We start from the raw sequence: 26,070 nt of genomic DNA, 5'->3' as shown, positions 1-26,070 counted from the left end.
TCTTTACGTATTTTCTGCTCTTGAGCCCTGAGAGATCTTATTTTTTGTTCTTCAAGCTCTTCTGTAGAACCACGAAGGTTACAAATAAGCGAGTGTTGAATATGCCCAAGAAGGGTGGGTAACCTTTCAGTTGCAGTAAATTGCAAGATCCCTTACCATGCAAAGCGCTCATATTGCAAAAGTAATTATGGGAAAGTTGCCTGCATCCTGGTGGAGTGATGGGGGAAGGCTGGCCGGAATTGAGGAAAGGATGAACTGTTGCATACTAGAAAGCCAAGGACCATACATCTGTGCTTTAAACTGAGTTTTCTTGGCTTAAATCTCCCCATCCCCAAACAAAATATTGGGACTTTATTCAAGAGGGAGATAATAAATAAACAAGACAGTCAAACTACTGATATTGTAGGTACTTAAAATACTTAACTTTCAGCTGGTAATTTTGAGCGCCTCACCTCCTGTAAGTGAAACTTCCCCTGGCCACGTTAGTTCGTAGGAGGAATGGGCAAGTCACGAGGCCTGGAGCTCTGTCCCATCTCTGCTTCTGGTGTCTGGGGCTGGGCAGGAGGGCTGGGTAAAGGCTTCCAGGACTGGTCAAATCTGGCTCAGGAGCTCCTTATTCCTGCATCAGAAAGCTCAAAACATTGCACAAGTGATGTAAAACTGGCAAGTGCAGGGTACCAACACAAGCATCTCCGCCCTACAGCTGACCAGGGTATGTATAATGTATATAGAGATAGACCTTTTAAGTTGGCCAGTTTGGAGTGCTGGAGCAGTTTAGCCGTGGCAGAATTTAACTCGGGATAGGCCAAGCCCAAGTATGTTCCTTTGGGCTACTCTTCCAACGTGGATATTGCACCATGTGTCTAAAAACATTACCAGCTCTCCAGGCTGCATCGTGAGAGGGAGGCTTTGCCATTGGCCTTGCCACGGGGACAGTGAGAGAGTCACTGGTGAACCTGGTATTTTGTTGTCTACCATCTCTTCTGTGCTGTATCAAATGAAAATCAGTGTGATGTTCCCTGTAAGTGTAGTTTTCAAGCTGTTGTACGATGTCATGTAACAGGGCTATAGTTTGGTCACAAAATACTGACATCAGTAATGGTTTGGATCCCATTTCTTGTTTAAGAACCTCTTTTAGGGTAAATATGGCTAATTTGGGGATGTTTTGTGGTATATTTTCCAAAAAGAGCTCGGGGTCTTATGGTTTTTGAGTTTTTTAAGCTCCATTTAAAAGTAAGCCACTGACCAGCTTTAATTTTATTTTTTCCACTTGCTATCAAATGTACGACCAGGCCAAGTCAATAAATTCTAAATGCATCCTAAATTATTTTGTGCCTACTTTGCACACTTTTATGAGGTAATTGAAGGGCTCACTTGATGAGAACTTGGGTGATCAGGAGAAATTAAACTCCTTCCCCCCCCCCCCCCCCCCGCCCCATTTTCCCTCTCCATGACAGACTGATATCCTTTGGCTTGAAATTACAAAATATCTTTTAAAAGGTCTGTGAAATAGCTGACGGAACTGGTATTAACCACCCTTGTTTCTAAGACAATCTCTAAGTGGTTCTTTCTGTTTAGAAATTGAAAAATACATAACTTTTTTTTCCTGAAATCTTGCTTTGCTGCTGAAATACTGTCTTCTCTTGACAGGAAATAGTTTGTGTTACTATCGGACAAAGTGTGTATGATAATCATACTGTAATACCCTCTTGCGTCAACCATGTTAAAATCATTGTCCTCTGTACTGTTTTGTGCGTTACCATATTGAGGAGCCTGGCCCCTGCTGGGTCGGAGGCCTCGAAAGAAGATTATGGCTTTTAGTAAGTGGTTAGCTATTGGATGTGTTTGTACGGAAGCTGCTCCATGATGTAACTTGATCAAGCCATTCTTACGCTAGTGATGTTGGGCATCAGCCGTATGTTTGCGGGGGCATATAAGTCATGATAGCCTACTGGCGTGGTAGCTGTGGACAAAATCTTGGACTATAGTTGTCCCATCCATGCTTCTCTGGGCCATGCAGCATAGGAGGTGAAATCTGTCATTACTGTAAGGTTTCTTTGGTTGCTCGCTGCAAGCAAAATAACCCTTTCAACACAGGAAATTCCATCTGAATATGAGGAGAAACTTCTTTACTGTGAGGGTGACTGAGCACTGGAACAGGTTGCCCGGAGAGGTTGTGGAGTCTCCTTCTCTGGAGATACTCAAAACCAGCCTGAACACGATCCTGTGCAGTGTGCTCTAGGTGACCCTGCTTGAGCCAGGGGGGTTGGACTAGATGTTCTCCAGAGGTCCCTTCCGACCTTCGCCATTGTGCGATTCTTTTGTGCTGTAAAGGATTGTATTTTTTCCAGGTGCACATCTGCTAACACTGCTGTAAGAGATACTGGGCATCAGCATGACTTAAGTGCTTTTGAAAAGTTGCCCAACAAAGCGAAAAGAAACTCTAAGCTTAAAACAAATTAAGCCAGTAAAACTTGAACTACCTAGTGACTATTTCACCTACATCAAATTAGCATCAGGTCAAAGAAGTTTTATCTGTGTTGTTGAGCCACTAAATAAAACGGTGACTTCACAAATAAATAATTTAACCAAAAAAAGTGGCCCTTGGCTGTAGACAACTGGTGCTGGCCTGTTAGTCTAGCAGATTGACTGCTATTTTGCGTCTGGCTTTCCTACAGCAACACGGGATAATATTTGGGTAGGTTTCTGTATGTAACCGCTGACTTCAAGTGCAAAAGCATTTTGTTCCAAAGTTTGGGATATACCTTCATGTTAAGGCAGTAGAGTGATTTGAATGGCTCAACTGGAGAGCAGTTGCTCCTTTTTTTGTGGGATAAGGATATGGTATTTTTAGCAGAGAAGGATGATAATGTTGTTAGGCCAGCAGCTATTTGGCTAGCTGCCTTGCAGCCTGCCAGCAGATACCGTTGCACAAGCTTGCCTCACCAGCGCAGCAGATGGCAAGACCAGTGCCGTGGCAAGGCATGTAGTAACGAGGAATGATTTGCTTATAGTCAACCGCATCCATTGATTATTTAACCTAGAAAATTGGTTGGTTAGCAAAGATGCAAAGAAGAAAAAATAACTTTCCTGAAAACCTTTACTGTAAAGTAAAGGCAGTAGTCAATTGGTGACCTAGAAATGCAAAAAGAACTAGAAGAGGCTTGATAAGAGAAGCTCACGTGCAGCAGTCAGTCAAAACTTGGCTGCAAGACCACAAAATCAGCAGAGTGATGCTGTGTTTTCCAGCTGTTCATCTGAGCAGGGTGCATGTTCACATGACTGGGATAATTTTTTTTAAGCTTTGTTACTTGTTACGACAGCCACATTTTTCTTCATGTGTATATAAAGATATAGCATGATTGGAGGTTGTCCTATGGGAGTATGTAGAGCTGGCTTCAGTTTGGAGAGCTTTTTGGTTTTTTTGAGGAAAAGCTTCTTGGAAACCACATGGATGATCTGCAAGAGAAAAATACTTACATTTAAAAAAAAAAAAAAAAAAGCTCATATTAGTGTTGAGATTGTGAACTGCAGGATTTTAATCCAGTGGAAAAGGGACTTTCTTGGTGCGTTGGAATAAGAAATGTGGGTCTGGGAGCATTTCTGAAATACTTGATCTACCTTTCTAGACACTGGATTTTCACTTGCTTGCCTTTTGTCCTCTTGGCCAATTAAAAAGTAAAAACTTCTCTAAATTAGATTGTCTCCGTTGTTGTTTGCTGTTCACTTTACTTCATTGTTAGTCCATAATAGAGAATCTGGGAGAGATGATACTTCCCAGGAGGAAAGAAGCTGCTATTAATAGAGCAACTTTTGGCACAAATTGACTTAGGCGTTGTGAAGGTGGAACTGAGAGTCAACAAATAACCTGAACTTGCACTGTACAGATTACAAGGCTTTTTTTATTAAAAAGATAGGCATATTTATTTGCAGTTGTAGATGGATGCCATTGAGTCAGTCGCTCTGCGTCAGTGTTCCCCAGTCTCCCCGTTACATCAGCGGTGGAGTCAGGGGAGTCCCACTTCAGTGTACTCCTATTCTATATATCTATCAAAATGAGCAATTTGTGTGATAAAGTAGAAAGATGATCCAGGTACAGTAAGAGAGGGTGTGATGGACAGTAGGTTGTAGGAGTAATGAGTGAGTTTATCTTGGCACTGTGCCTTAGATTGAAAGGGGCTGGTAATAAAAACTCGGAGGCAGAGCTCCTGTGAATTGTATTTGATGGTTCTGAAAGGTTGCTGTGAAAGGGGAGGAAGGAATGGCTCATACTGATGTATTGGTTGAAGAGCTGGCTTTTCAGACTTAGTAAGTGGAGGCTGAGTGCTTCAGGCACGTACTGAGGGAGATGGATGGTGGGTGTCAGCTGTTAAGGTAGGATGGGCAATAAAGAAGTGGAGAGAGAATGCTGTTGGACAATATTGAAGGAGATTAGTGTCACTGTGCTGCAGAAATGGTAGTATTAATGAATATTAAGGACAAGGAGTGCCTTTGGCATGGGAAATGCTTAGGAAAAATATAGCCAAAAAGGTCCGGAATCTAGGTAAATGGAAGGAGAAAGCTACGAAGGGAAGAGGACAAGATGACAAAAGGCTTAGAGGCACAAGCCAGGCTTGTCATGCCAGTGAGCTGCTTCAGAGGACTGTTGGTTTTTTGTTTTGGTTGTTTCAATGTTTAATGCTTTTATGCTCTCATTGCCGTGAGAAGGAATTGTGGTCAACATTCATGGGAATTCTGCACTTTAGATCCCCATATAGCTAATCCTTCATATTTGAGGTCAACAACATTTTGCAGTTGAGCAGGGGCCTAAAGTGACATGCCACATCTGTGTACAGCATTGCTGACATTCCTAATAAATGAGTTCCAGAGACAACCTTCTGTTTGTGGGACACTTGACAAAATCTGCGCAGAGAGGATAAACTCGGTCAGTCTAACTCTTCAGTGGCCTGGAAAGCTAAAGGACTTGAGCTTCATGTTTGGATGAGGGGAGGGAGAGGAGTCTGTTTCTGCCAAAGGCTGCTGCACTGGAGACTTACTTCACTGTATTGCTGAGAACTAACATGTCCCATAAGCTCAGCAGGGCTGGAGAGGTACTGAGACTTTGGGGGAGAATCGGTCATTAGTCTGTGCCTCAGTTTCCTCTTCTATAAAATAAGTAGCCTTTACAACAAATGCTGTATTGGAAATTCGGAGGACATAGAGAAGGTGGTGACTGTGAACTGTAAAATATTATTGAAAGGAGGTTGAATTATTGCGAGTTACACAATATGAATGAAAACATGATCTTTGTTTGTTTAGGACACCTCCTGCAGTATTTGAGAGCTGTTGTCCCTACTTCATAGCAAGGTCATTTCTGTCAATACCATCCAGATGTGTATCCTCAGGGTCTGTCTAAACATGGTTTTCACTGCGTGGTGTTAATAGCTCTTACGCTGGCTCCCAGTGGGGTCCCACCCTCGTGCTTTCACCTCAGTGTTTATCCCCTTTTACTACCCTCCTGCTGCTTTTTAGTGTATTTTTCTCTATTCAACTATCTTAATCCCGACAGTTTATTGGGGGAATAAATCTCACCTTCCTTTCCCCCGGGGGCGGGGGGGGGCAGTGAGAAAAGGGCTAGAAATCGCAGTATGGAAAAACAGTCGATGGAACGGACATGAACATTTCTACCCCTGTAAATCTCTCTAGCAACGCAGAAGCGGAGTGAATTCTGAGCTAGGCAAAACAGTGGAGGGTTAACCACGCTGGGAAGTCATGTTGTTAAGGACCTTGCGGTGTTCAAAATGGGTTGATATAAATGCCTTAGTGAAGTGGTTAGGAAACAACCTGGAAGCTCAGTATCCACCACTTGATGTAGCAGGAACGGCAATACCTGTGTAGGCAACCTCAGGTGTGGCAAGAGAGGAGGATCAAGTCAGGGTAGGTATGTGCCTTCTCCGAGATGGCATTTTTCCACTCTGCTCTCACTTCTGTTGACAGGTGTCAGATGATTTTTAGTTAAGCTTGGAAAAAGGTTATGAAAGGTTTTTCCTCTTTGCTGGCGGGTGAAGAACGGACGCTGTGCATGTGCACACATGAAAGGATGAAACAAAGTACATCCTCGTCAAAATGTGGAACGTGATAGTGTCATTGCTTCAGGCATTTGGTACTGAAGTCGGTGTAGGAGATAACTGCTTCAAGCCAGCATGAACATAATCCAATCAAAACTTCATTTTTTTGCCTGATTGTGTTGGCCTGAGCAAGTCAAATGCTACCCAATTTTCTGACCCAATTCTGTTTTATGCCCCCAGGACAAACTCTGTTATATGCTTCTGTCTTTTCATGTATGTGGTTCTGAATGTGTTTATGTGAGATCCTGAACCAAGTGTATGTCTGTGGATCTACTGGGGGCATTTTGGAGCTGTGGGAGAGAAGTATAATGTTCACAAAAAAATTACAAAAGCTTCCAGTTAGATTATTTGTTTTGGCTTTGTTTCTTGTGATGACTTTATCCTAGCAGAAGCAGTATGTTCTCTCTCCTCCGTTTGTACGGGTGTAATGGCACGGATTTACCAGAGCTGTCCCTGATGCGCTCCAGTATAGGTGAAAGCTAAACGAGACCTAGTGTTGAAAGGCGTCTTCCTTCACTACACTTTCTGCTTAGGTTAGGCTTCTCATTTTAGGGTAGCTGCAGTGGTTTTGGCCTGAGTTAGGTTGTTTGAGATTACTAAAGGACCTTTTAAATGAGATGTTCAGAAATAGACTAAAAGTAAATCCCTTGGATTCCTGACAGTTTAGTTTTTGGAAAGGGGAAAATGGTGTCTGGGGTGCAGGAGTGGCCCAAAGGAAGGAGCTGGACTCCGCCGCTGATGACAGCGTCAGCATGCAGCTGCCCATGTGTAAAATGGGCTTTTTTTCTCAACTTTGATAAATGATTCAGAATCTATGGTTATAAAGTTTTAATTCAGAGGTGACCCTTGTCACTGTGGTGGCACTGTGGTTTATTTATCCCAGAATATGATGTTCAGTTTAGAAACTTCTCTCCCTTCCAACATGCTGCTTTCCTATTATTTAATTGTACCCTGGCTGCGTGAGCCAGACTCTGCTCTTGACTTAAATGAAGCCACACTCGTTTAATAGAGTTATGTTGCAGATGAATTTTCCTCTTGGTGCTGAATCTGGGAGACTAGTCAAGCAGGTTCTGCTGGCCTAAGCATATGCCGACTCCTTCGTTGCAAGCTCCAAAGGTCTGCGTAGAAGTGTGTGTGTGCAGGAGAGCTTTTTTTAATAACGCAACTGCTCTGAACAGTGTGCCTAAACAGCAGTTGGGAGATGAAAATTTACAGACCAAGATAGTTGGCTTTTGTTTAATATTTTTAATTGATACTTGGTGTGCTGTGTAAATTCTCCCTGGGTGTCCTAACAATATTTGGCCAGATATTAGTCTTTCTGCTCTCTCATGCCTAAATTACTGTAATTTTTCAAAACAGCATATTGACCTGTGGAAAGCTGGGGTATGTTGTTCAGGTATGTTTTTGTGGCTGTATTAGGGTTTTTACCTCCTCTGTAAATCTTTGTGTTAACACCCCGGTGCCTGTTGGAAATAATGACCTGCATCACTTCAGGTGCTCAGTAAACAGTCAAGAGTAAACTATTTGGCAGTTCTTCCACTGTTACCATGTGGAAAATGAGTTTCATTGCTTTTTAATGCTTTAATTCATTATTAGCTTAAGAGGCTTTTATTTCTGAAATGTAAAGAAGAGAGAAAGTAGCATGTGTCTCTTGCAGAGACCTGGTATTAGAAACCCTGCTTTAATTTCTAATTTTGCGATGGTACATATTCACAGTTTCTCAGAGCACGAGTGAGTCCGTGGCTAAAAGGTGATACGCGTGGAAGGACAATTAAAAGGAGAGGAGTTATTTATTAAATGGCTCGTACTGAAGGCGTTGACTCGCCACGCATGCCAAGTGCTGTTCGGAAGGGCCTCCCAGACTCCTGGAAAATAGCACTCCCTTAGTAGGAACTTGTGTGTGGCTGAGGCTTTGTTTTTGCTTTGTTTCAGCTGTGTTTTACCATGTGAAGTGAAGTTGTCGTGGGCTTGTCCACCAAGTAGAAGGCTCACGCCACAATTTTTAGTCGTCTCCAAGATTTCAGTTATTGCACTCTGCCTGAAGATTAGGTTACTCCTCAGTAGTGGATGAGAACAGTGTCCCAACTGTTACAAAAGCCTCTCAGGCCAGTATGTGCGCTAACTTCAGGCATTGTCTCCACGAAAGGTGAAGGTGCCTCGGTTTCAGGAGCACTTAATCATGTTACAGTGGCCAGCAAATGTATCGTTGCCTTTTGAGTCTATATAAATGCAGAGCTGAAATGAAGCACAGAAAGGTGCAATAAGTTTCTCAAGACAAAGATAAATTTCATCTTTGAAAGATGAAATTCCATTTTTGAAAGGCAGTGGATGGGAGGGTATGTGGGAGGTGCAATTGCAGCTCCTTTTGCCCTCCCAAAGGTGCGTTGCACTTGTTCCCCAGTGGCGCACGGCTGTGTTACTTAGAAATTCTAGTTTTCAGAGGAGCAGTCATTGTTGGAGCTGCATGCAAAATAATGAACTCAAAAGCAGTATAAGAGGAAAAGAAAAGTGGAATAATAATGTAGCAGTTCACAAGTCATTCTGTCCCTTCGTGTTGTCCTCGTTCATGCTGGAAGGCCGCTTGTTACGCTGGAATAGAGTTAGGATAGTGGAGGTAACCATCCCAAAATCCCACAAAAAGAGTAGCGGAATTAATGCTAAGAAACAGAGGAAACCTTCATAATGCTGTGCTATGTTGAACGATGCAATGGTTGAACAACCGCAAGGAGCTTTAGAAACACGATTTCTTAAGACATTTGTACGAGACGGAATAAAGCTACTAGGTAATACTGCAGGGGACAGTCCTACAATGCAAAGCAGAATGTTAAATAATCTGAACAGGTGTCTTCATTGTCTCTCTGATCTCCACTTATGCTGAATGAGATTATTAGTTAGATGTTTGTAATGAATTGGATAAACAGTAAAATAATTATCAAAGTAGGCACTTGAATGGTTATTGCAGCTTTTAGAGTTGATTTTATTTGGGTGAATGAGGCAGTTCATTCCACCATTAGCTATATCCTAGCCAAAATGACTTTTTTCCTTTCTTTTTAATGAATAAACGCCACAAATACAGGAATTGCAGCGTGGCGTTTATTGGAAAGACAGCACAATGGTCTGCTTGCTTTAGAGGGAGAACATTGGAGACTAAGTGACTCCCACGCAACTTTTGAAAATACTTTATTGGTTTTTTAAATGTACAAAACTTTCCAGGTTCTGTGATACAATAGCAGAGATCAAATTGTCAAATGTTGATATATGACTTACTGTCTAATTAGATTTTGTTACTAACACAGTTTTCCTATGTTACTCCACTGTGTTGGAGAGCACATACAGGTAAAGCCTGCATTTTTGGGGTTGCTATTCATATTCTCTCAAGTAGTTTTTAGGCCTGAGCCATCAGTCAGCAGGGTTGCTTACTCCTGCATTTTCATGGATTCTTCTTGCATCCCCCCCAGTCATCTGTACAACTGCGAATGCGTTACGCCTGGTGACTGGCTCCTAAACTAGGCATCGGTGGTGCTGGGGCTTTCGGCAGTGTACTGGTGAGTTCTTGTGGCCAGAGTGTATTGGCTTCGGAGACCGCAACGCTCAACCTGTTCGTGTGTCGCCTGGCTTTTATGGTTCTCGCTCAGCGCAGATAATTTAACGAGGCTTGCAAGCTATTTGGGTTAGCTCTTGTTCCTTTATAAAAAGAATAGCAGTTACCAATGTGAAAACCGCTGACCTCAATTCTGCAAGTTTTCTCTTTATCTGTTGCAATACAGCATCCTCTCTAGTTGAGACCTCTGCATTCTGTGAAAAAGTGCAGGAGGATCAGAAGAGTAATTCAGATTACTGCAAAAGCTGACTGAGTTTCTGGTATTTTAAAGCATGTTGCACATGCCATCTCTCCCTCTCTCTATTCTCTTATTTTATTTTTTTTTTTAAATAAACAAGCTTTGCAGGTTGACTGTGACTGCATATACCAGTACTGGGAGTGGAAACTGCGGTCTGTACTCTACTGATGATTTGACTTGGCTTTCTTTTTAAAGGTGTTACCAGAGATGCACAAGGCAGCTGTCTTGTGAAGCCCATCTTGGGAAAACGTTACTAGTAAATCCCTAGCTGTGAATTGTTTTCCAACAGTGTTAAATTAGATTAACAAAGGCAATTTCATTTCCCTCTGTCTTTTGCATACGATGTGAATGTATTCACCCAGCCTTTCCTAATTAAAACAGTCATAGTATGCACTCCAGCCGTTTGGTACTCTGCATTCCCTAGTCATCTGGCTATTTTTTGCTACAGTTGTTACCTCCCACTGTTCCCAGAACATCTCGGGATCTGGGATGCTAATTGGATAGGAAAAGCACTTTGTCGTTCCTCCTCGTGGAACGCTCCATCGGGAGGCAAATTTCAGGCAGGAAACAAAGCACGTAAGCACCCTCAAATACTGCTGCTTGGCATGCGTGTTTTGGGTTGTGGGTTTTTTATTATTATTGTATTTGAACTGATTCTGGTATTCATAACATCTATCTTAAAAAACAGTATTTTGGTATGTAGAACGTGCACACAAAACCAAATTGTAAATGATTTTCCTTTGTATTCCCCAGAATTTTTACTGCAAGCCTTAGTTTGTGAGCTCTGTCCCAGTACTGCAGTTTCATATTGAGGAAAAAATCCTGTGCTTTGGGGGAAAGATGGTTATGTTGGGATAGCTGTATTAATCTACGTAGTCTATTCCAATATAATTTTAGCCTTTACAGATGTTCTCATATGGATAGTTTTTTATTTTATTATTATTATTATGAAAAGTGACTTCACAGCAGAATAATTGCTCTGCTTTCCCCTTAGGTTAGTTTTATTCCAGAAGAGCTTTTTTTTTTTTCCCCTCCTTCAGGACAGAGTATTTGCATCAGGAGTTCTCTGAAATAGCTATAGCTGTATCTTCTCTTACAGTCAGCCTCCAGGTAATGGACAACTACAAAAGAAATCAAGAATGCATTTGACAACCTGTACTGTGAAAGCGAAAGACGGAGTCAGAAACTTTTTGAGTTTTTGGTAAGCGCTTTTGGTTTAGGGAGATCTTTGTAGGAGGTTCCTTTTAACTCTCTCTCGAAAAACCTGAACAATGTTTTCCTTTTTAAGAGCAGAGGGACTGATAGGTGAGGTAAATCCAAATCAAATGGCTTGGTTCCACTAACTGCACAAATCATGATTTTTATAGATAAATGAAAACATTAACTGTGGCTTTTTTCCTTTTCTGCAGTCTCTAATTGGTATCTCCCTCCTCCCTTCATCAGATGCTTTCATGTTTTGGCAGCTGAGAAGCTTTAGCCTCTCATGGGCTGCTCGAGTTAGTTCTTCTGAAGTAGTACCTTTAGAGCAAGAGCTGTCTGCAGAGCTCTGAATTGGCTCTAATGAAGTGAGCGTTTGTTGCTTCTGTTGGTAGTTGCCTTTTGGGCTACGTTTAGCAGTTCCCCAGAGCTGCATTGCAGACATGAAAGAACAAATATGACATCTTTCAAAGGACTGTGCATGGAGTCAGCGTGGATGTAATCTTTCACCGCCAACCGAGTTGTCTCTGCAGGCAGAGCCACCTTCTTCAGCCCAGACCTCCTAACTCCTCGCTCCTCCTCGGGGTGTGGCAGCACAGATTAATGTCTTTTCATCTAGTCTGGTTTTTATAAAACTCAGTTAAGGGAGTGTTTAGAAATTAATCCAGTGCACAGTGCTTATGTTGTATGACAGAAGATAAGAAAGAACCACTTTCTGTGGTTTGATCTGACATGTACTTTACGTACTTGAAAATGTTTCTCCTAATCCATGTTTTTTGATTAGAGCCTTTGGCTCCCCAGCCATTGTGCTGAGACTGAAAAACCTGCAGTCTCCGAGTATCTTCAGCTGGCTTTTACACCATGTTTCTGCATCTCTTTCTTCAAAGAAAGAGATGAAGAAACAGAGGGAAGCCCAAGAGTTGTTTATATTTGATTTACTTCAGGATTAATCATTGATGACTTCCAGGTGGACTGCAAATATGTATTAGCATGCAGAGTAGTGAAGCAGAGCACACTGAAGTGCGTGGGAAGAGTCCCATCGACTTTGAATCCTTGGAGAGCAAATAAGAGCCTCTAGGAACAGCTCAGTCTCATGCACGCGAGGGGGTTATACAGACGTGGTGGTGCAGGTATGGTGGTTACCCCTTCTTCAAATCCTTTGTGTAGGCTGAGGCTGTATCGCAGTACCTAGAAATGGAACATTTATCATTTTTGCTGCCATATGCTTTTTGCTAGCACCTGGAAGAGAAATGCTTCCACCTAAATGAAATGTCAAAGGATTTAATCATTGGCTGGGGCACATATTCTGACTTGAAGAGCAGCATTTCACAGCTTTGGGAGGGATTTGCCAAGTCTCAGAAAGATGAAGAGCTGTTCCCAGTTCCATATGGCATGTTGCAAATCTTTCAGAGGCCTCTCCCCCAGACAGGAGGAGCCTCACCCCCTTTTTATTTGCAGCATTCCTAAGCACTGCATTGTACGCTAATGCTTCATACCGATCACTTCAAAAGTCTTGCTTGTCATATAGCCGACATAAAAAGAAAATATATTTCCCAGACAGGTAGCATAGATCATGTTGACTCTAATTTGAGCCTGCTTCACAGCAAGTGTTATTTTCTGAAGCTAGCTTTTATTTTCTTTTTTTTTAATTATCTTATACATGTAAAGGAACAGCTGCTAACAAGAGCTCTGATTTTTAAGCATCTCTCCATCCTGCTCTGTTTCTTGCCAGCATGACCTGACTGCCACTTCCTCCATAGGAAGGAATAGTTTTGAACACACTGTAAGCACACCTGTGTATGTTGAGAAATGTTTCTTTTTGTGGCATGCTCTAACTGCTTCTGGCAGCAGAATTGTCTTGTTGAAGTTCTACGGTTAGACTGTTGTTTTCGACTTTGTTTTTGTGAAGGTCTTAGTGTGGTGTTGGAGTTGCTTTTGGGATTTTCCAGATCTTGTCGGAGCAGTTATCCGTCTCAGCAGCGGTCAAATATCTGTTCCTTGGTCCCAGGCAGCTTGTGGTCAACAGCATATTATTATACTGGTGGTCTGGGAGTAAAACCTTGGCATGCAGCATGTTAATTTAGCTGGGGTAGTGCTGCTCTGTTGTAAATGTGGACACTAGAGTATTTCGGAGAGGAAGCTGGGGCAGCTAGCTCTGTCTGCCGCTGAGCTGTTGTCCCTGCGGTCCGAGGCCACCACTCGGTGTGGTAAACCTAATTGGTGGCGTTCAAGTTTCTGAATTGGACTAAGCGGGTATTGCGTACGTGAGGGAATGCTGAAATTGGAGACCTGGACAAAATAAACATTAAAGGCCTAGCGTCTGCACGAGAGCTCGCCGTAACGGGCGCTCGTCCTCCCGTTGGCCAGCAAAGGGTTTCGTTGGCCTAGACACGTTTGGGGGAGGAGGCGTCAGAGCTGAACGGGGAAGCTCTAATGAGTAACTTGTCCTCGTGGATGAGACGGCGCAACTCGCGCTAGTGCCGTGCCCACGAAAGGGTGGTTGTAAGACGGCTCTCGCCGCCCTCTGCTCCCCCGGCCTGAGCTGGCACAGGCAGGTTGATGAAGGACGACCCCTGCATCAGTAAATGAAAGAAATCGTGGACGCTGCCAACCGACGTTTTTAATGTGTGTGATGAATAAAGTCTCAATGAGGCTGGTAGCATTGGAAAAATGATGTCACTGTGTAAACTTGTGCCAGGTGCAGTCAGAATCTAAAAATACCTCTCCTACCCTGATGAAGGGGGATAGGAATGGGAGGAGATGTTGAATTTAAAGCGGAGTTGGATAGTAGTGGGAACGGCTACCGGGAACAGACTATTGTAAGGAGTCTAAGTGTGTGGAAGGACCACCAGTGGTCCTGCAGGCAACAGGCTAGTAGGCGAAGGGCATGGCCTCGCATCAGTATTTGCCTTCTACTTTTCTGCTGTATGCTGCACTTCTGTCTGCAGTAAGAGCATATTTTGTTTGTTTTTTAAGTGGTTCTAGCTGGGGTATTTTTAGTGCACTTTACGTGACTTCTGCGTAGACAAACACAGTTTGAACTTTGTGAAAAGAGTGAAATCAGTTAATTTTTGGATCAACTGAAGTGCCCCGATGAACTTGCTGGGTGGTCATCACACCTGATGCTTTTCAATAGTAGTGGTAGAGCTGCAGTCTCAAACACAGCAGAGCATAGGGGGAAGCAATTAATTTAGCATATATTAATTAATAAACACTTTTCCTCTGGGGAAAACCTTTCGGCACATCCTCTGTTTGGCTCAGGATTGTATGCATGGATGAATGGATAGTGAACGTGCTTTCTTGAAGTGTCGCTTGTTATTTCTCTTGATGGGCTAGTGAGTACCTCCTCTAGTATTGCCAGACTTTTAGAGGAGTGGACTGCAGTTAATGCTTAAGCTGTCTCTCAACCACAGCATTTTCACGTAACACTGATGGTAGCACGTGCTATTTTTCACCGCTGCTCTGTGGCCTGCTTAGCTTAGCCTGGCCAGCTCCCAGCAGTCTGTGGTCTCTTCTTTTGGGAAGCACACTTTGGTATGCATCTAGGATTATCAGCTTTGAGTATAGGTATTTTGTGTAGTAAAACATGCACATCTGCTTGCAAAAAAGAGCTGTTCCATGAAATGGTAGTATATCATCAGTGTGCCTTCCTGTTACTATCAAGCAGCTTTGTTTCTGTCTGCATTTGATGCTGTGTTGACCTTAGATTTGCAGGCAGGCTAGGTAATACACACTGCAGGGCAATTCAGGTGAATTATAAACTTCCATTTTAATTTATTTTCTTTCAGGAAAAAAAAAGTCTGTTGGCTGTCATTAAAATCATATAGCTCTGACGGAGAATAATAAGCTAATGCCTGTGTTGTAGTATGCTGATTGACAGTAGAAACCTTAAAAATCTCTCCGCTTGGTCCTGACAGCTAATTAGTTACCTTGTGATTTTTTTTTTTTATGTAAATGGTTTACAAACACTGTTTACTACTGACTGTTTGAACTTGCTTGATTGCTAAAACTGCAGAAACTGCTTGATGCTATAACCAGTGGAATTCAGTGATCACTTCTTCTGCAATGGTGTTGCTGCTGGTGTGAAGCTAATGTTCGTGCAGCAATTCTTTGACTTGTTCTGGAGGTCTATTTAACAGTGCAAAATTTCACTAAACTAATTGAATTTGTATTGATATTTGCTTGCTTCCTGCTGAATATAAAGATAGAAACCTATTATTGGAATGCAAATACCCTGTAATGGAAAAACACCTTCACTGTAAAGTATGGCAGTGCTTTGGATTTGGCAGTGTGCTGGAGACCTGACCTTGCTGGTAGAGGATTCGGCCAGAAATGTTGTCTTGAACTTGAGAAATCATGAAGGAGAATTTTCTCCTTGCATCAAATATTCTCTTGGCTATTACACAAGAAACAAGCTTTTTTTTTTTTTTTTAAATGTACAATTATGTGAAAAAAGGAGGAGTCTTTTCATGGAAGACTGAGGAATACAGGGACTTCCCTGGTGATCTCACTTTAACTAGGAAAAGTTACAGGAAGAATGTAAAATACATTTATGATGACAAACCTATTTTATCAATTGTGTGTTTTAAAAAGTAGTAAAATTTCCAAAAGACACGAAGTCCAAACAGGGTATTTAAATTTCTGCGAAGCATAGCAAAGAGCCTTTGCAGAGCTTATTCACATGTGTTCACGCGGCTTATTCTGTCAGCTTTCCTTTGGGGATTTTTGGAACGTCGTTAGTGCTGGACTTCCTGACCTTCTCTTGCAGGTAAAATTAATTGTGAATCTGACTTGCTTTCCCATTCTGTAAATGACTGGCAAAACGAATGGAGGCAGCAGGGCTGGACACCAGCACCGCCTGAAAAGGCGCGTTTCCCGGTGGCAGCGCCACGTGGCGCCTTCCCCAGCGCGTGCCCCAAAGCCTCGGGGCTGACGGCCGCTGGTAGCGCGACCGCCCGACTCGCTGCAACGGGCTTTGCTCGCGAAGGGTCAGAGAAAGCTGAGCACTCTGCATTTCAGTGGCTCATCTTCTGAAGAGTGGCAGGTATCTGGGTTGGAGAAGGACTTACTTCAGCAGCTTGTCAGGAAGTTGGAGATTTTAAAAGCTAATTAGTTGAGAAGCAAGCACATCTTTTATTAATGTTTGAATATCTGTGTTCACATATAAATTAGTAGGATAGAACAGCTGCTCTGTGCCCTCTTTCCCTTTCCCAAGGAAAAACTCTAAATATATCTGTGAATAGTAAATGAATAAGAAATGATTTAGTTAGTTCAGAATACGATTCAGTGTCCCGAGCAGCGCTGTGCAGTACTTGGTCACTTCCGGACTGTTTGTGTCTGCCTCGCTTTTTAATACAGGACCCTGGCTTTCATTAGTGCAATATATCTGATGCCTTTATGAGGATAGTCAAATGTCACCTATCAAAATGTCACCTGTCCTTTTCAGACACATGCATGATGTTTCTACTTAGTACTTGCAGCCTCTATTCTTAGCAGTGAAAATTATTAATCCCTGGTGATTGCGACTGAAATGATACACCTAGTCAGCAGAAACTTTTTCACCCAGTGAGCGGGCAGAACAGGTTTATAAGCCAGCAAACTGCAGTGCTTTGCAAAATATTGTGGATCCAAAAGCACAGTGAATTATGTCTGTGAGGCTTACAAAGCTAGGATTAAGGATAGCTGGAACGTCTGCTGCTGAGGTTATACAGAGCAGGTTATCTGGTATATTCTCTGGATTTCCGAACACTTTTTAGATGTACTGAATCTGATATAATATGTTTTATGGCTTTTGTTAAGTGAATGTTATGGCTATTCTTAGGTTTCCTTTAACTTTCTAAATGGAACTGTGCTCCATTGAAAATTCTTGGCAAACATATATTTTTTCCTGTTTATTTTCTGTGTTCCGATTTGTTGATGAGTAACTCTAAACTTCCTTCTTCAGAAGAAGTGAATTAAATTTTTGCCTGTGTGAATTGGTAAGTGGTGGCGAGCTGTAAATACTGATGTGTTTGGTCACTGTTGACATGAATTCAGTGTAGCGTCAGCCTGATCTTCCTCCTATATGTGCCATCCTCCTTTGTGTTTGAGAGAATTTCCTATTTGTGATGGCTGTATTTATCTTCTGTCCAGGTAGTTAGGTGGTTGCATCTGTTCCTTCTGACTTGCTTACTGTAAGCCAGATTTATTAATCGGTGATCTGTTGTTGTTGTACTTCCCCGGTGTTTGTGGCTGAGCGCGGTGCTCCTGCCCGCTCCCGAGCCCGTGTCGGGCACAGTAGCCAGCCTGCCGCTGCCTGCAGGCTTCTCGTGTGGGAAAGGCCACAATACATCCCGCGTTGCGCTCTCTGGTGGGGTCTCAAAAAGACCGTTTCAGCCCTTTCCTAAATGAGTTGCTTTGCGTACCTGTATAGAACAGTTCAGGCGCAAGTTCATCCCCCATCTGGGGGGGGGGGGGGGGGGGGGAATCCTCCAAGTTCATCTTGACTGTGCTCAACAGGAGAGTGACTCCTAGTTCAGCAGGGGGAGTTGAATGGACATAAAAGGGTATGGCTTGGCTTGGCATGGCTTGGTGAGGTAGAAGCGGTTATTGCTACAACCGTGCAGCTGAGGGCGAGGTCTGTTCGCCTAAGTTTGGAAAGTTGATCATAATTTTAGGCAGAAGTAAGGAGCAGGATGTTGTCCCTTTTCTATTTTCTAGTATTCGCCCATACACTCATAATGTAGCTGAATATATCTTGTTTTCAGCATGAATGATGTTGCTGTTACACCGTTGTGCTAAAGTGTTTATAGAGGTACCAGTAAATCCCAAGCAAGACAGTATGCTGTTGCTTGCGAGTGTTCACTTGCATAAAATTGAATGCTGGGCTGTGTTCAGGTTTCTTGGGTTTTATAATCCCTTTCTTGTCTGGAAGCACCAGTGCAAGATACACATCTAATGAATGCTTAGCAACAAAAACATAGTCTAGGCAAACCACGTTAAAAAACCCAACAACAACAGAGAATGACATTGCTTTGTTTGGAGAGCCTTGAAAAAGAATCTTAATACGGCAGCGTGTGGAGGGAGCTGCTGCTTGTCAGAAGGCTTATATGGTGACCTAAAGCACCATTAACAAGATAAAATTAAGGACTGAAAATATTATTTCTCTCTTGTTTTCTTCCACCTCATGCCCCATCCTTTTCTTTTCCGACCACTTCTGATTTGGCTGTGGCATGACATTTAACTCTTCCCCTGTCTGGATTCTTTATTCTCTTTTTAGTGCCTCATTCCCCTACCCCCACCCATGCTTTTGGGGTTGGTTTTACCTCTCCCTAGTTATAGTCATGTATTTCTATCATGCTTCTCTCTTCTCTCCGTTCTTGGTGGGCCTTTGGCTCCAGATGTTGCTCTTAACGTCTCCTTTTTGCCAAACTTGCTTTCTCTTCCATGCTTATTGCTACTCTGACAATTATTCTACTGCCTGACGGGGCAAGCTGAGCCGTAGAATATTACGGAGAGAAAAAAAAAAATTAAACCCAATGGTTTTAGCATTGAGCAGCAATATTATTACTGATGCCAGCTCCTGGGCTCAGTGTAGGAGAGCTGATGAATTAGTGAAAACAAAAGCACATGGCAGATGCTCAAATTGCTTTGTCTTCTCTTCCACCATCCAAAGGCGGGCGGCGCTGCGGCACGAGTGCTGTGCCCTTTCATTGCAGGTGCTGACCTCCAGAATCCCAGTGACTTCGAGGACATTTACATTTGTTTCACTACAGTAGAAAGTCCATGTCCTGTGGCCTTCTAGGGCCCCAGAAGTATTTTGCAGGTGCACCTGAAAGCTCCAGCAGCCATTAGAAATTTCTGACTAGGCTGGTGAATGCGAGGGATGCTTTGTGCTGACCTGGTTTCTGATGTCACTGGTGCATAGAAAGATCCCTTACTTAGAGGGGGATGGAGTGTCCTACCAGAAAGTAATCTTGCAATGAATATTTTGGTTATGTGCCTTGTTTAATGGAGTGTTTTACCTTAATATATTATTATGTGTTTGCTTGCCTTCTGCTGCTGCAAGGAAGTGCACGGTAGGGTTTTGTCATGCTGTTCTTGAAGATGCCTCTGCCTGTTAGGAATGTCTCTATGAATGATGGGTTGGTCCAGATCAACAGACCTGACTTGCTGCAGTTCTCATGGAGACATTTTTGTGGTGCTGCGGACTCCAGGAAGGTGTTAGAAGGTGCCATTTTCCTCCTATAAACAGAGCAAATCCAAAAGCTGAAAACCAAATGAGAGTGAACTCTTTGAGTATGTGTTTCTGAGGACGTTCACAGCACTGTGCTCGGGACGAGTCCTGGAAGCTGGAAGGGTGTTTATGGCAGGGCATTTCGTTGCTGGCTGTGAGCTCACTACTTCTCAATTTGTAGTGATTGATTCTGTCCAACTGTTTAAAAAGGGGAGCTGGGAAGACTGGCTGTTTATTCTTTGGTTCTTTCTGGAGAAGTGGAAGAAAGAGAAAACAAGTTTATTTGAACTCTGAGACACAGCTGTGCGTAGAGCTGGTATGCAGCTGCTAAAGCTTTACAAGTAAGTTTGTCCCTCTCTGAAGCACTTAAAATGGGAGTTTTTCTATAAGAACCAGTTTATTCCTGCCAGGATTTTAGCAGAGGAGCTGGGTTTTATGGAAGCAGTTGCCCTTGTACGAAGGGAAGAAAGCAAGGCTGGGTACCTGTATGCTGCATATCCTGTCAGAAGGCAGGAAAAAGCTATGTACTGTGCAAAGGTGCTCGAGTTGCCTCGTTTGCCTCAAAGCAAGGTGGTGGCTGGTGTTGGTGTGTGCGCAGGGAATTAGGCGCTTTGAAAAGCTTTGGCCTGGCTATGATCAAGCTGGCGAGCAGTTCACCGACTCTCTGCAGCCCCGACTTGGCAGGCTTCCTCGGGAAAATTAAAGATTCCCTTTCCTGGCACGAGACCGAACCAGGGAGTGGGAGTGAAACACAGCTGGCCTGTCCCCGGGTTGAAGGAGCAATCTTGCAGCTTGTCTTGCCAGCTGCGGAGGAGAGCGCAGCATTCAGAGGAGGAGTCCAGCTCTCTGACTGGATTAGTGATGCTGGTTAACAGCAAGCCCTTAATTTCGTCTTGTGCGTCCTCTTGTCGTTACCTGTGCGGGATTAATTGAGAAACGACTCTCTGAAAAGCCTTTCGAGAACCTGTTTGAAAGAAGTAACTTAGATTACAAGCTCTTGAGCTGCCGCTTTTTAAAATCTTTATCACGTTTAAATTCCATTGTGAAGTGCCAAACACCTTACAGAAATAATAAAAAAAAAGATATTATGTAAATAAATGGGTGGCTGGCAAATATTATTGGATTTTACAATTCCAGCACTTCAGTGCAAATTGTGCCAGTAGGTTTGGTCACAGAAGGATGCTTGTTTCCAGAAGGCATGTGGGACACTTAGCCGGAGCTGCTTTAAACAAGGAGGGGGGAGCCCCAATGCTTAACTAGAAGATAGAGAGCTATTTCACTTTTCTAGTGAAGATATTTACTGCTGGACAGCTGACTTCCACCTTCGCCTAAATAATTCTCGCTATGCGTGACTAACGCTCCTCGTGCAGTGAGGGCAGCCTTGGTGCAGTGGAGTTGTTAGGTTGCCAGACTGCTGATGCTTGGCGCTCCGCTCCTGCCGCTGAGCGGCCCCGGGGGTTTCCAGGCGTTCTCTTGGTGACGCTGCCTGGATAAATGGTTCTCATCTTCTTTCCCTTCAGTCATTTATTCCTACTGTTAGGCAACCATCTCTGTTATGCTGGCACAACAGGTCTGGAGCTGCGTTGTAGGTAACAGAGGTGGGGGGACAGGATGGACAGTCATTCCTTGGTGGTGGTGGTTTCCCAGTTGAATTGGCACAGAGCTCTGGTTTGCGGCTTGACCTTATTTGAAATGCTGCTGGCAGAGCCGAGAAGGGAAATCACCACGGTGGACTGGTGGGAGGAGAGGGAATTCTTGAAGCCGAAACCGTTGCTGAGCGTGGGACCTTCCTTGAGCCCCTTCCCTGGCAGGCAAAAATCTCTTGGTTGCGCTTATGTAGCACTCCCATCAGCAGGGAATGGTGGGGAGGGGGGGAGTGAGTGGAGGGAGTCCTTTGCAAGCTTTAAATTTACTCTTAGGCTCAAAAACCTTCAGAGAGGTGTAACAGTCAAGCGTGACCACCTGTATGCGCCCACATTAGGATCTCTCCCTTAGCGAATTTCTAATTAAATAGGAACATGTTTATTAAATAGGTCCAACCAAATTAATAGGTGGTGAGGAAAATTCTAGCATGTAAGCTTTTCTTACTTGAGCCACTTGTTGTCTTAAAAATTAAAATGAAACATGTCCAGTTACACGTGTGATTTGTCAGCCCTTGGCTTCCTGACGCTGGAACTAGTTAAACCTTTATCTGTGAGACTGAAGGATCTCTGTTAACTTTCCATTACCCCTTTAGGCAGTTGAGCTGGGATCATATCGCCCCTTGACCTTCTCTTTGAGCTGAATAGCTGGGACCGTAGGACTCGATAAGGGATCCTGTTCTGGCTGTTGTTCACTGTGGTCTGAGCCCTTTCCAGGATCTCTGCATCCTTCCCGAGTTGCAGGCACTGAAGTTGAACAGACTGTTCCAGTAGTGGCCACACTGATGCCAAACAGAGATAATGAAATGTTCTTATTCAGCATTTTCCCTGTCTAATACCCAAGATTGATGGTGGCCTTTTTTGGCCATTCTGTTAAATTGCGAACTTTGTGTTCAGGTGATGTGCACCAGGGCTCCCCTGAGCTTTGCTTCAAGAATGCTGTCTTTTTGTCTTCTCTTTTTACTGTTTAACAGTGGCTTAACAAGTCTGCCTGCTGTCTTTCCAGTCTGTGTGAAGACTGTCCATGTACAAGTAGAGGTTGCAAGTTCAGTCTTTGAAATGCACAGAAAATGCATGAGTAAATGTGCTACTGGGGGAGAGCCATCAGTGAACTTTACTGGGCCGTTGAAATAACATAGTAACTGCATCGCACTTGGGAAAATTGTCTTTCTGCTGGAATCTCTTCTGTTTGGAAGATTTACAGCAGGTGAAGCGGCCTGTGGTTTCGTTGGCTTGTTTGTGCCTTTTGGTGTTCAAATGGACTTGTAGTCATCCAAAGACCTCCCGCAAAGTTTCTTTGCTGCTGTCACGTTTTTACTCCCTGGGGTTACATAATATTGAGAGCCAGGCTTGTGTTAGAGGCCCTTCACACGTTTCCTGCTCTGCTCTCTTTAGAGAGTGGCTTTTGGTTTGGGATCGGGGAGGGCAGCCCAGAACGTGATTTCTCATGGGTGATCTCTGGGGGGGTTGTTTGGACTGGAGCAGTCCTGCCCTCGCCAATGCCAAACAACCCTGCTTTGGTGCTTAATAGTGGGAGACGTTGGCAAGCTCGTTCCTTGTGAGACAGGTGGTGAGATGTATTGTCAATCACTCCATATTCCCTAGAATGAGAAATAAATTTATTTTTTGAAATAGCCTTCTTGGAATTTAGCCTTTAAAATTAATCACTGATCCACTTGCTCTTTCTCTCTCATTCAGGATTGAAAAAGCTTTTTGCTCTTTGCATTGCAGCGGTGTGTTTTGCCACAAAAAACGTTAGTTCTGTAGTTCAGATCTACAGGCAGGACTGTGGGTGGGTGAGGAGATTAGTTAAACTTAACACTGATCTGGTATGGCTATTTAAAAAAAAAAAAAAAAAAAAAGGCCCTTCTCTGAGGGGCTTTTGTGTCAATGCAGGTAGGTGTGCCTGCGTGGCAGCCGGAAGATGACAGGCCGGCTCTGGCTGTTTCTGGTTTAACACACTAGTAATGAGTTGAAGTGGCTGGGGCAGTCTCTGGGGCGTGTGGACTGCGTAAAGAAACTTACTGACCTCTTCTACCAAACTGACAGCTCTTTTTTTTGTTTTAGATGAAGGACCTAGCTTGTACTTCTGACTCCTATCTGCATGTAAGTTTGTGGACTTGATATCTAGCAATACATGCATCAGTCTTTTATTTCTGGCCAAAACTGTATGGGGTCAAGGAGAAAGGAAAGCTGAATGCTCGTCTTGCAGAAAGGAATGTACAAATGAGTCATCCCACACCACCCTTAATGCCAGCCAGCATTGTGGAGGCAGCAGGTGGAGATGAAGGAAAAAGCCTGCTGGAAAATTGCAGTCCATGATGTAACCTCATCCCACTAAAAATCTTCCTAATTTAGCCTCGATTAGTTCATGTGAAAGGCTCCAGAGAGGAAGCAAGTGAGAATTGTTCTGGGTTTAGTTGCAGATTAGACATGCAGATTTGCATTGTGTTTGTCTTTGGGAAGTAGTTTGGCTGAAGAGCTGCAGACCTAAAGGACTGCAAATCGGAGTGAGCACTGTACCAAATCCTGGTGAAAGGCAATCATTTCCTGTTCAGTTAGCGAGCTTTCCTGGTGGCAGATAAACATTAGCCACAGCATCAATAGCTGGGAGAAATAGGGCTGGCCCTAACACTGTGCATGCCAGGTGTGTGTTCTTTAATTTTTTTGCTTTTTCCATATTAAAAATGTGGCTTATGCTTCTGTTCTACTGCATGATCTGATGAACCTCTGTGGGGAGAACAAGCTTGTGACTAAGGACTGAATTGTGATACCTTCGTCCAGTTCCGGGCTCTACCGCAGACCTCTTACATCTGTGCTTTGAGGCCCGGATCTATCCCCCGGCTTTAATGCAGCCTTGAAGGGCCTCAGGCTTGATGTAACTTCCCTACAGAACTGGTGGCAGGAGCCGGATGCCTCCGAGGAGGAGATCTTGTCTGTGCAAGATCTGAATTGTTCTCTGAAGCTGCCTATTCTGCTTTTTTGACTAGAGATGAAAAATTAAGTTACTGTGCAGTTAGATATCTTGAAGCAGCTTCGTGAGGTAGGTGCTGTGAATTTGGACCTGTTGTGCATCCATTTCCCTACTGGGATAATGTGCCCCCTCCTAGGAGCTGCTTAGGAGAGCAGAGTGCTTTGTCGAAGTGCGGTAGCACTGCTGTTATGCAGCTAATGGTGACTGTTTTGTTCTGAAAATCACTGTGCATGCTCGATTCACTGAGCATCACCTTTAGTGTAGTGGGACTGATTAACATGTAATTTTTAAGTTTATATCATCCAGTCTGTTGAAATTGATTGGGTTGTAATGTCTTGACATCTTCGGTTAACACCCAGTCGATCGGGAAAACATGGCAAGGCAGTACAAAGCCCTGAGAGACGTCCGTCTTGTCAGAGTGACAAATTGCCCTTTCTGGTTCAAAGGACCAGCTTGCATGGCAGAGCTAAGTAGCTACTGGAGAAAGGGGAGGAGAGCATGGGAAAAATGCCGTATTTGTTTAGGCCTTCCCCAGTGTTTTTTGTTGTTTGTTGCTCTGAGTTGAGGGTCTTTGTCTTCCTTAGTCTAAAACAGCTTTGCAGCAGGTTAAGAGGAGCAAAGCCTCTGGGGTTCTGCCTCTCCCACTTCTGGTTCTTGTAAACGGTTTACAATCTCCTCCAGTTTTCTAGCTTTGTATGGAAAAGTTCAGTGGGTCAGCTTTCCCTTTAGCTTCATCCATCATTCCAGTCAATTAGAAATAGTTGAGGGCCAATTGCCCGATCTTCCATTAACTGAGACACTTCAGATTGTTTAAAATAGCATAAAAGCCCTCTTTGTTGACCGTTGGGCAAGTGCTGTAGACTTGCGTGTTGATGGGCAGTTACCGCGTGGCTGAACAGGACCCCAGTGTATCTCGCAGCGCTTGAGGGATGAATATTGCTGCTCCAGGCCTCGTCTGGGTTTTGATTGCCTCTCCCCCACCTCCGCCTCTCGCTGTCCCTGAAAGGTGCGATGCCTTCAGATGGTGAATTACCATGCCCGCTCGCAAAAGAAGCGGCTCTTTGTGGCTTTTCAAAACTTGTGTAGCTGAGGTTTCTTCAGTTGCTGAAAAGTTCCTTTTTAACCTCGGGGCTCTAAAAGCTCTTGGCATTATTTGTTACTCACTTGTCGTGTGTGTTTCTAAAGGACAAAGGAAGTGTGTAAGTGTTCGGGGAACAGTTGGCGCATTGTGGTGTGCGGCTGAGTTCATTCTGGCGCGCCATGCCAGGCCAGCCTGCTTTCATTTAGGGCTAACGTTTTCCTTATGTTCAGACCTGACCAGCCGTAGGGTAAAGCTTGTACGCGAGCTCCAACAGAGCAACTTGAAGAGCTCTCCTGGAAGCTTGTCGTAGGGTAGCGTGTTTGGGTTCACACCGAAGTGAGTAGAATCCATAACTAGTGCTGTTTTGTGGTTTTTAACATTTTTTTTCACATGTGATAGTTACCTGGAGGAGTAGGCTTACTACAAGGAGGTCAGTTGTTCTATAGGAAAGTAGATGTTTATGTTTTCCCATCTTAAAAATCTTTGTGCATCTGCAGCACCAGGGAGTTTGCAACACTGCATTGGTTTTAGTATAGGCCGGTCGGTGCGTTTTGCTGCTCTGGAGTCATTTTGCCTGGACAGTATCTCATCTCTTGATCCCTGCTGTGCAGCAGTGTTTCCTTGAGTAGTGAAGAGTTTGGATAGCCGTGACCAGTGCTTGGTGCTGAAGCTCTGGATCTCGCTGCATTTTGGGGATTAGACAAATAAGGTGTGTGGCAGTCCTTGAACATAAAAGTCGCCACGCTTTTCAGGAAGGTGCCCTGCCTGCCTGCAGTGCTGTAGGGGAGGGCTTGTTTCCCTGTCTTCTCCTTCCTTTTTGATCACGCTTCAGGAGCAGTTTCCTCCAGGGCTGTCCTTTGGCTGAGCTAGGCTCTGCGAGGGGTGTGCTGGCTCTTGGGGGTTCTGGCTGCCGTGCTACCGAGATGCACAAAAAGCTCCCTGGATGAATCAAGAGCGGAGAGTGCAGCAAGGATCTCAGGGCTGTGGTGAAAGAAAGGGAGCTCTGACAAGGCAGCA

At 43.8% G+C, this 26,070-nt stretch overlaps 1 protein-coding gene across 29 annotated transcripts in view; it reads left to right on the top strand.

Moving 5' to 3' along the window:
- The window catches only part of ARVCF (ARVCF delta catenin family member), a 305,859-nt gene that overhangs the window by 174,164 nt on the left and 105,625 nt on the right, over positions 1 to 26,070 (top strand). For 7 of the 29 annotated variants that reach the window (XM_068911517.1, XM_068911516.1, XM_009666723.2 and 4 more), the window contains one exon: positions 23,066 to 23,104. The exons of the other annotated variants lie outside the window; for them this stretch is intronic. In XM_068911517.1, coding sequence (XP_068767618.1) covers positions 23,066 to 23,104 — 39 coding nt within the window. The remainder of the gene's footprint in view (positions 1 to 23,065; positions 23,105 to 26,070) is intronic. 29 annotated transcript variants of the gene reach the window in all.

The sequence above is a fragment of the Struthio camelus genome, chromosome 17, assembly GCF_040807025.1.
Source record: "Struthio camelus isolate bStrCam1 chromosome 17, bStrCam1.hap1, whole genome shotgun sequence".
NCBI lineage: Eukaryota > Metazoa > Chordata > Aves > Struthioniformes > Struthionidae > Struthio > Struthio camelus.
The sequence above is the reverse complement of the archived record's forward strand: the minus strand, read 5'-3'. Positions and strand labels throughout refer to the sequence as shown.